Below are 10,116 nucleotides of genomic sequence, written 5' to 3'. Positions count from 1 at the left end.
TATTCCCTATGCTTCCAGCATTCTACGAATTAACAGGACAATTATGTTCATTATGTTCAAATTCTATTATATCTAATCATTAAAAATATATACAGTACGGCATCATTATAAATTAATCATTTCCAAGGATTTTATAATATAAAAATATATCAGAAATTAAAATTTGGAAATAAAAAAAATTAATTGAAAGAAAAATGTACCATGTACAAATTACCATGTGAATCCAAGTCTGGTTCCTGATTTACAGACATGTCCGTAAACGCGATTTCCGACACTTTCGTCTTTCAAATAATGCGGTAATTGGACCCCAGTAGCGTCAGCAACTATATAACTCGGCCTCAAACCTGCATTACCTTCAAATTTAGGTCCACGTCCTCCACCAGGACCTTCTCGGGCGGCTTTAATTAAAGGAAATGGGTTACGCCCATTATCGGTAGCATTTGTGATGACTTTATCAGCGTAATTTTGGAAAATTTCTTCTTCCTTTACTAGAAGCTCTTTATTATTTTTATCGACTTCCAATTGCTCGTTTCTTTCCTTCGCACTCTTGTCTTCTTTCTGGAACTAAAAAAAATCGAAATAAAAGTGTAAGAAATTTATTTCCCCCTTGCGTGCACGAAGACAGAACAATATCGAGTTCATGTATTTGCACTTTTGAGGACGGTGCAGGGGGGGGGGTCAAGCCTCAGGGTACTAAAGCATAGCCGGTGGGGTGGGTGTTTTTCCAAAAAAAATTTGATAAGTACCCGGGTACTTTTTGGGTGGGTGGGGAGCCAAGTTTGTTTAATCAAACAAGTACCCGGGTACTAATTGGGTGGGTCTTATGTGAATTTTCTTTGTAAAATTATCTTGACTCAATTTTGGTGAGTACTGGTGAGTAGTTTTAATTTGTTTTCAAGATAATTTAAGGGCTTTGAGACTTAAGAGCCATTTTTTTTAAAAATCTTCAGAATAAAGAAAGTGTGATACCTCACCCTCTTAGATTTTGATGAAATTTTGACCAAATGATCCATCACACAAGAAAATAAGACCATGAAAATTTCACCTTGATATCTCAAGTAGTTTTGAAGATACAGCGTCTCAAAGATAGGCTACTAAGCGAAAATTGACCCCTAAAAATCATGAACTCTGGTGGAGAGCAGATTTTGAAAGCCAATGAATTTTTATTCAAGTACATTAGAAAGCTGATTTACAGTGGATTTCAAGAACTTTTTGTAGGGAATCAGAAAAAATCAAATTGAGTCTCCAAAATTTTCCCCGAAAATCTTTAGTATCTCCTGTAGAGGGCTTCAAACTTTGTGTAATCTGGGTTTAGAAGCACTTTTAGCTGTCTGCTGATGGTCCTTGAGACTTTTTTGAAGCAAACTTTTGACCTGGAGTGGTTTACTGGTGGGTTTTGGCCACAAAAATAACATTTTCAGGATTTCTATTTTTGCGTAACCGTCAAAAATGGCCGAAAAAATTGCTATTTTGGCAGATCTGGAGCAAAATTCAAGATGGCGTATCTTTTTGAACCCCCTACAGATTTTTTTGAAACTTTCAGTAATGCTTCCTTAGTAGGTCTAGTTTATAACCTCAAAAAATCTCAGTGGGGCCTTGAAGTCTCTTAAAGATATGATCGATTGAAAATTTGCTTAACTTCGTTGTTTTTTCCCTCCTAAAATGCTAAATCAGGCCCACTTAAGGGCTCTAAAGGTAAATTCTTGTCAAAATATTGGTTGATCTTCTCTAGCCAACTAATCATTGGCATTAAGGGAACAACTGTAAAAAATTCAGGTCATTTCCATTAACAGATGACATTTTATGACTGTTTCTTTATTTTTAAGTATAGAATATGTAAAAAAATGAGACTGACATCTGGCCTTTCCTACCATTCCAGGGCCTATATTTTCAGGAAAAGCCTCAACCTTTCACAGTTTGGTGAATATTATTCTTAAATATAAGCAGGTTACTTCAACTAAATGGGTTTAACAGTACTTAATTCCTATTCAAAAACTTTTTAGACTCATTCAGAAATCCTACTTTGACAATAATTTGCGCTTTACCGCAAAATTTTTAAGTCCAAGTGTCGTGATTAACTTTAGACTGTCCAATATCTCTATTTGTGTACCACTGACAGCCTTACTTGTTGATTCTTAAATAACTAAGCAACATTACTCGGGTGATATTTTATGAGATACTGCAAACAATGATGTTTAAATCTTCTGGACAAGAAATATTGGACAGTCTAAAGTTAATCACGACACTTGGACTTAGAAATTTTGCGGTTTAAAGCGCAACTTATTGTCAAAGTAGGATTTCTGAATGAGTCTAAAAAGTTTTTGAATAGGAATTAAGTACTGTTATTAACCCTTTAGTTGAAGTAAACCTGCTTATATTTAGGAATAATATTTACCAAACTGTGAAAGGTTGAGGCTTTTCTGAAAATATAGGCCCTGGAATGGTAGGAAAGGCCAGATGTCAGTCCCATTTTTTTACATATTCTAACTTTAAAAATAAAGAAACAGTCATAAAATGTCATCTGTTAATGGAAATGACCTGAATTTTTTTACAGTTGTTCCCTTAATGCCAATGATTAGTTGGCTAGAGAAGATCAACCAATATTTTGACAAAAATTTACCTTTAGAGCCCTTAAGTGGGCCTGATTTAGCATTTAAGGAGGGGAAAAAAAAACGAAGTTAAGCAAATTTTCAATTGATCATATCTTTAAGAGACTTCAAGGCCCCACTGAGATTTTTTGAGGTTATAAACTAGACCTACTAAGGAAGCATTACTGAAAGTTTCAAAAAAATTTGTAGGGGGTTCAAAAAGATACGCCATCTTGAATTTTGCTCCAGATCAGCCAAAATAGCAATTTTTTCGGCCCATTTTTGACGGTTACGCAAAAATAGAAATCCTGAAAATGTTTATTTTGTGGCCAAAACCCACCAGTAAACCACTCCAGGTCAAAAGTTTGCTTCAAAAAAGTCTCAAGGACCATCAGCAGACAGCTAAAAGTGCTTCCAAACCCAGATTACACAAAGTTTGAAGCCCTCTACAGGAGGTGCTAGAGATTTTTGGGGAAAATTTTGGAGACTCAATTTGATTTTTCTGATTCCCTACAAAAAGTTCTTGAAATCCACTGTTAAATCAGCTTTCTAATGTACTTGAATAAAAATTCATTGGCTTTCAAATCTGCTCCCCACCAGAGTCATGATTTTAGGGGTCCATTTCCGCTTAGTAGCCTATCTTTTGAGACGCTGTATCTTCAAAACTACTTGAGATATCAAGGTGAAATTTTCAGGGTCTTATTTTCTTGTGTGATGGATCATTTGGTCAAAATTTCATCAAAATCCAAGAGGATGAGGTATCACACCCTGAAAGACTCTTAAAAAAAATGGCTCTTAAGTATTGTTAAAAACCTGTGTAATCTAGCGATTTTCTATTCTTCACACGACACGTTTTTCGAGATCTGGCGATATATTTTACTTGCAATCCAGCCCTTCTTGTGAAAACAACGCGTGTCACTCGTTTAAGAGGGGAACTAAGTGGCTTCATTTCCGATGCAAGAGTTTAATCTTTAGTCCCTTTGGGGCTTTCGACTCAATGGTTGAAAACGCAAAAATCAACAAAGACTTCACATCGTCTTTCAATATGGGCTTGACTTTGTTGAATAGAGAAGTAAGATGAATAAGAGCTCTTACCATTTGTATGCGATGATTTTTCATGGCTTGTAAAGAGTCCTTTTGTTTTTGCTGTTTGCGGTTTAATTCTTCCTGTTACATGGAAAGATCAAAAGAATGAACAAATTAATATTCAAAATTTTTCAAATATATTTTTCCTCGTATACATCATGAATGGAAGGTCTGTCATAGATGGACTCGGAAAAGAGACATTCGATGAAAATTCCTCACCATTCGTTTTTGTTCGCGTTCGGCGACAGCTTTGGCGATGCGATCATCTTCGTCATCAATTTGTTGTTGCATGCTGTCTTGTAGTTTACTGCGCATCATCTCTGTATGTTCTTGGAAGTTACTGTGAAGAATGGAGAAAGAAGACAATAAGATTAAAATTCAGCAAAAACACCCTAAATGAGTTCAGGAGATCTCAGCGTTCTTCTTCTTTTCTTCTAAACGGACAAACAATCAAGATCAAATGTTATCAAGAATTGGAAGAAATGGAAACTTACTCGAAAATCTGTTGTTCTTTCTCTTTCCGCATGTTAGCCATTTTCTAAAAAGTAAATGAAACATATTCACGCCGTTGAATATTACTTCTAGTTAATAAATCACAATTATCTAATGAGGGCGTTAACCCTTTAAGTGCCACGGTCATTTTTTCTTAGTTTTTTAAAGAAAATCGCTAGTTCGAACTTTAAAGCTTATATCTCCGGATCTAGAAGGAGTTAGAAGCTCGTTTATAGTCTGTTGGATAGCTTAGAGTCCAAATTTGGAGGTTCTTGGATAACTCGTTCAGAAACCAGAAATTATCAAAAAACTGTCAAAATCTTAAAAAAGTTGATTTTTGTCAAATTTTTGCATTTCTTTGACTTTTTAGCTTAAAATCTCGCTGAAAAGACTCACTTTTGATTTTTTTTTTTTGCTTGGCTATGAAGCCCAATCCGATTCGTACGAGTTAGACCAAAAATGACGATTTCTAACTCAAACTGGGCATTACAGGAGGGCTTCCCCATCCTACATAGCCCATGTCTGATAAATACGACATTGGCACTTTTAAAAGGGTTAATGAAAGGCTATACAATGTCTGCTAACCTTTTTTGAGGAATTCTTTCTTTGATTGGGGTTTTTCAGCATACGAGGCGTGCCTACTTTTTTCATTTAAAAAGCATGAAATCGACTCTATCATTATGTGTAGGGAGTAGATGGAGTTATTTCTTACCTTTTTCGCTTTGACGAATTTTTTGATTTTTTCATTTTCAGCTTCTTCTTTCAAAAGATCTTCTTGCTCTTTTTCCTAAAGGGTAGCAAAAACGTCAAAAAATGGACAAAATTTTCTCTCTGAGGGTCGATTTTCGAAATTTTACTCGGATATAACCATCATCTCGCAAACCACCTAGTACCCCGGATTAAAATCATTGAAAAGACAAGTATGATAGCAATGGAAAAGTATCACGAACAAATATTACATGTTTTCACAAATAAACAACGATCTTACCCTTTTTAATTGTATTTCATTTTTATAAAATTCTTGAAGTGCCTTTTTCTTTTGGCGGTGTTTATTCGCGATGGTTTTCTTGGTGTTACAATAAGCATCGAATTGATCTTTCAGAGTCTTTCCTTCCTCCTTATCCTCACTTTTTTCCAATTGTTTGATGTTGTCACAATCTTTGACCCTTATATAAAAAAAAGACACATCGATCAGTTGTAAAGTAAAACTTGAATATTGATTAAAAGTTCTACTTAAGCTTTTCAAAGTGATCAAATAAATGGATTGGTTTAACCTAAAAAAAAATCTTGAAATTATGAAATTTAAAAGTAACCTTTATCAAAAAAGCTTACAGATTATAGAATGAAATTCAAATGATATATACATTTATTCAAAGATTATTCAATGAATCCACTCAAAATTGAGAAAAAAATAGCTTACTGTAATTTTTGGAAATTTGCAACTTCAGTAGATCTTTGTCTAGTCTCCTGTAATTTTTCTTGTTCTGCTTTCAGAAGATCGTCAAGATTCTGATAAAGAAACGTTAAATATGTAAAAAGTCATTTTGGTGGCGTATTTGAAAATCAAATCTAAGATATTGATGATATGAGATGAAATTTCAATACAAACAAGTGATACTTTTATGGACCTACCTGGTTATGCATTTAACACATATATAATTGATATCTACGTGAGCATGAACGTTAAACAATCATTCAGAACACAAATAGTGACGATTTATTAAAATTAGTCGTTTGTTTCTTATAAAAAAAACGTTTAGAAACCAAAATTTCATGATCTTGAAATATTCTTTCATATTCAAGACTTCGTGAGCATAAAAAGACATCTATCTCATCAAAAAATTGAGTAATTTGGCTAAGAACATTGATGTATGCTTATTTATTAATAGTGATTCTTATAGATAAAGATGCGTTTTTTGAGCTGAAAAGTTTTTTTACAAAAATCTGCTTCACCCATCTTTTACCTACTTTCATGCAAAAAATCAGAAAAAATTAATGATCCAATTTTTCACAAAGTCCAAAAAACCCGTTTTTTAGCCGTTTTTTGGCCCAAATTTACCCCAAATTTTTTTTTTTCGAAAATAGGGCTCCGTCACATTTTGGCCACTACCATTTTACACCTTTGTACCAAAAACCAAATGATTCCTATGATTCAATCTTGGGAAAAGCTGGTAACGAACGGACGGACGGACGGACGGACAGAGGTGAATTTATAGGACCTCCACCCCACCGGGGTAGGTCCAAAAACGAAATATGAAAAATTGTGTATTATTCTTTTAGAAATTGGTCCCTCTAGATTTGCACCAAATTATTGAACATAATTCTAAATAGGTACCTGTTTTTGCAATTTGATCAAGTGGTTTTCTCTTTCTTTCTGAAAATCCTGTCTGGAATTTTTGAAAGCAATTTGTGCATCTCTTTCCTTTAAAACTTCAGTCAATAAAAGTGCACCCTATGAGAAGAAAGATATTCATTAAAGTTGAATAACGCATACATACCATTACAAAGTATTACATTTTGAGGTCCTAGGACATTTACTAATTGTATCGTTGAATAGAATGGCCTCTAGTGAAAGTTGTCTACCATCAGCTGTGACTTAGGATCAATGGATTTTTTTTTAAGTAGGGACTTTAAAACTACTCACATGGAAGCCTTTGACACGATCAGTCTCATAATATTGTTGTTGTTTAGCCCTCTCAATGGCTTCTTTACGCTTTTGTGCTTGAATTTTAGCTTCTTCAATATCAATCTTTTTACGTTCCTCCTGAAAATGATAATTTTACAAAAAAAGGTTACAGTATATGCCTGGAAAATTGAGTAATCAAAATTAAAGAAAACGTTTTAGAGTATTTGATGGGATACATAGCTAACTTGAGAATGTTTAAGAATCTTGAACTAAAGCCAACCAAAGCTATCATAATTCACTTTCTATACAAAAGTTTCACAAAACTCAAACGCTAAGGGGTTCAATTAATCAATTGTTCACTAATACAGAGTTCAGTTAATATAAAGAGTGAAGAGTATAAAGCAAAAAGAAAAAGTAAGACTAACAAAGTGACAAAGACACAGAATAAATTGAGTACGCTTGAAAGAGCAAATTTGGTATGGTACCTCTTCTTGTTCTTCGCGGAGTTTTCTAGCTTGAAGTTTTTTCAACCTCTGGCCTTCGATAGTATTCTCCCAATGTTTAACCAACTCTTTTGACGCTGCGTGAAGATTCTCTCTATCACGTCTCTTTTGTTCTGCTTTTTCTGAAGCTTCATTGTACCGTGCAAGATTATTTTGTATTCGTTGCCAATCTTTTGGTTGAAAGACAGCAACCTAAATAAGAATTTCAAGTGCATACACTTTGCATTAAAAAGTATATATTTTTTAATTTTAGACAAATTCTGTTTTATTTTGTTGAATGTTGACACAGAAACCACACTACCTGAAACTAGGAAAGTGATCTCCATACCATTTTATATTAAAGAGTTTTTCAATTCTTCTATTTATAGTGAGATATATAAACCTTTGGATGTTTACCTACCTCATTGGGATTGATTCCTTGAGCCATGAGACCAATTCTTGGTAACTCTGATGCTAATCCTAAATTATAAAATACATATATAGCATAAAGTTTACTGACTTGTTGACTCTATTTTTGCTAATTTTTTTAAGTTTGTCCAGTTGACACAATTGATGATGTTTGTGGTGATTTATTACAGTATTCATTTTCACCAGAAATATCAATAAAAGTTCATTCCGGGCCATTTGTTTTGGTTTTCAAAACAGACGAAGCGATCAAACTGAAACATGGCGAGTAAAAAATATCAATGTTTCTAGCTAGATTTGAAAAAAAACGTCAACACTTTTAACCCATCCACCCACTTGCTTCGTCTGTTTTGAAAACCAAAACAAAACAGCCCAGAATGAACTTTTATTAATATTCTGGTGAAAATAAATACTGTAATAAACTTTTTTTTTGAACGCTTCGTCAATTGACATTTTTCTAACCAAAAATTTATGTGAGTGACCCCTTACAAATTAAAGATTGTGTACTGATTAAAAGAAAAAATATGAAACATATTTTGGCAGTACTATATGTTTTCAATTTATGAATTAAATCAGCCTGTCTTTTCCTATCTATGTGCTGTGCCCAGCTTTGGAAAAGAACTATTTTATTACTAACTTTTTTTTCGACACCAACTTTTTTTTTCGACACCAACTTTTTTTTTCAACACCAACTTTTTTTTTTCGACACCAACTTTTTTTTTCGACACTAACTTTTTTTTTCGATACCATTTTTTTCCCTTACTACCAACTGTTATTTTCTGATACTAACTCTTGTCTCGATTACCTTCTAACGTACCCTGAGTATCAGAGGTTAAGTTTTCAAAGAATATATTAACCTCTGAAGACCAATAATAGGAATTACATCGCGTATGTGTCAATCTAATCACTGTAGAACGTATCAAAGATGAAGAGCAAATATTACCTTATTAAAAATATCTAGCAGACTGTATCAGTATGCAGTTTACTATTTACGAATTCCCCAGAAACCTTAAAGATATTAAAGAATTCCCCAGAAAGTTTAATTGAAGTGAGTTTCTTTCAAAAGAAATCTTTTACAGTACGTGATCCCCAAATGTATAACAGTAATTACTAAATGGGAATAAAAATATCAACTTTGAACTTCATCCAAGATCTTGGATGGTCGTCATGGTTACTTTTGTCTGCGTTGATTGCGCGCTGAATAGAATCTCGATTCGTCAGCACAGCGTCCACATAAGATTTCGACCTGTGCTTTTCACGGTACACAACGTCGTTGATTACTCCAGATTTCTGTAAAGCCCGAAGGGCTAGATGGAGTGCTTTAAGCTCTTCCAAGCAAAAAAAGTGAACATCGGAAAAAATATTTCTGCTAATCTTTCCGAAAATCTTCTGATTGGTCAAGCTCTGAAATTCTATTAGAATGTCACGTGACTTATTCGACATCTAGCTAGCCCTTCGGCTGCTTCGGGCTTTACTACATCATTGCCGATAATCTATTCTGCTCTAAAAAGGCGGCAAGATTGGGCGTGATGACCATTGAGTTTCAAGCCCGAAGGGCTAGAGGCGAATCTTTAACCCTTCTCAGACAAGATAAATTGAAGCTACTTATTTCCCTGCTACTTATTTTCCCAAACGCGCATAGAACGCACTCCAATCATGACGACGGATTGTATCTAGTGATTCTTTTGTTTTGGAGGACTACATTTAGTGAAATCTAGCGATAGGAAAAAACAACAGAAAAAAAACTGAAAGTTCACAAACCAAATTTGAAGTAAAACACAAAGTATATACAAGTACAAACTATAGGAATGACTTCAAGTTCAACCGAAACAAACTTCCAGACTTCGTCCTAGTCAGTATTCATGCTGGTGTTTCAGCTTTTTATTTTTTCAATTCCGTTTGGAAAAGTTTCATGGTGGGCATTTCGTTAAAGCCCCAGACACAAATTATATTAATCAGGTTGGGTGGACGAGACAATAACCAAAAAGGTTGACTTCGTAAAAAAGAAGTTTCGTAACCGGGTCTTGAAAAGAAGTTGGTATCGGAAAAAAAATTGGTGTCGAAAAAAAAAATTGGTGTCGAGAAAAAAAGATGACTGTAAATGAAAAAACATGAAATTGGTCGCAAAAAACGAAAAGTTTGTATCAGAAAATAAAACTGATGTCAAAAAACAAAAGTTGGTGTCGAAAAAAAAGTTGATAATAAAAAGTAATTCGGCGCGCCATAAAGTAAGTAAAGAACACTAAAAAGATTTTGCTTGCATTTCGAATCAGAAAGTGAAATATGGCAAAAATTGGTACCTCCATTCTTCACCTGACCTTCTCTTCTTCCATGCATGATAAGTGAGGACATTTTCAATCAATGAATGAGCTGTAAAACCTGATCACTGGCTGGTCTTTTTCCTGATTTTGATCTG

General features: G+C 34.1%; 1 protein-coding gene across 1 annotated transcript; it reads right to left on the bottom strand.

Moving 5' to 3' along the window:
* Window positions 1–3,518: 3,518 nt before the first annotated feature.
* LOC136808744 (cilia- and flagella- associated protein 210-like) lies at window positions 3,519–10,116 on the bottom strand. The gene is made up of 11 exons (XM_067065285.1): window positions 10,001–10,116; window positions 7,696–7,754; window positions 7,278–7,487; window positions 6,811–6,930; window positions 6,502–6,618; window positions 5,587–5,675; window positions 5,155–5,332; window positions 4,879–4,953; window positions 4,169–4,212; window positions 3,894–4,014; window positions 3,519–3,755 (listed from the first exon to the last, which is right to left on the bottom strand). Exons 1-11 carry the CDS (start codon window positions 10,050–10,052, stop codon window positions 3,534–3,536), a joined length of 1,287 nt encoding a protein of 428 aa, XP_066921386.1. The 5' UTR covers window positions 10,053–10,116; the 3' UTR covers window positions 3,519–3,533.

The sequence above is a fragment of the Clytia hemisphaerica genome, unplaced genomic scaffold (genome assembly GCF_902728285.1).
Source record: "Clytia hemisphaerica strain Z4C2 unplaced genomic scaffold, Clytia hemisphaerica genome assembly, whole genome shotgun sequence".
NCBI lineage: Eukaryota > Metazoa > Cnidaria > Hydrozoa > Leptothecata > Clytiidae > Clytia > Clytia hemisphaerica.
Note: the sequence above shows the minus strand (reverse complement) of the source record. Positions and strands in the feature narration are given on the sequence as shown.

Excerpts from the sequence above, each read along its gene's own strand:
- LOC136808744 (XM_067065285.1), bottom strand. The coding sequence starts at position 10,052 with ATGTCCTCACTTATCATGCATGGAAGAAGAGAAGGTCAGGTGAAGAAT. Across the intron at positions 5,676-6,501 it reads TGATCAAATTGCAAAAACAG|AATCTTGACGATCTTCTGAA; the intron begins GTACCTATTTAG and ends TTTCTTTATCAG. Across the intron at positions 5,333-5,586 it reads GCAAATTTCCAAAAATTACA|GGTCAAAGATTGTGACAACA; the intron begins GTAAGCTATTTT and ends TTTTTATATAAG.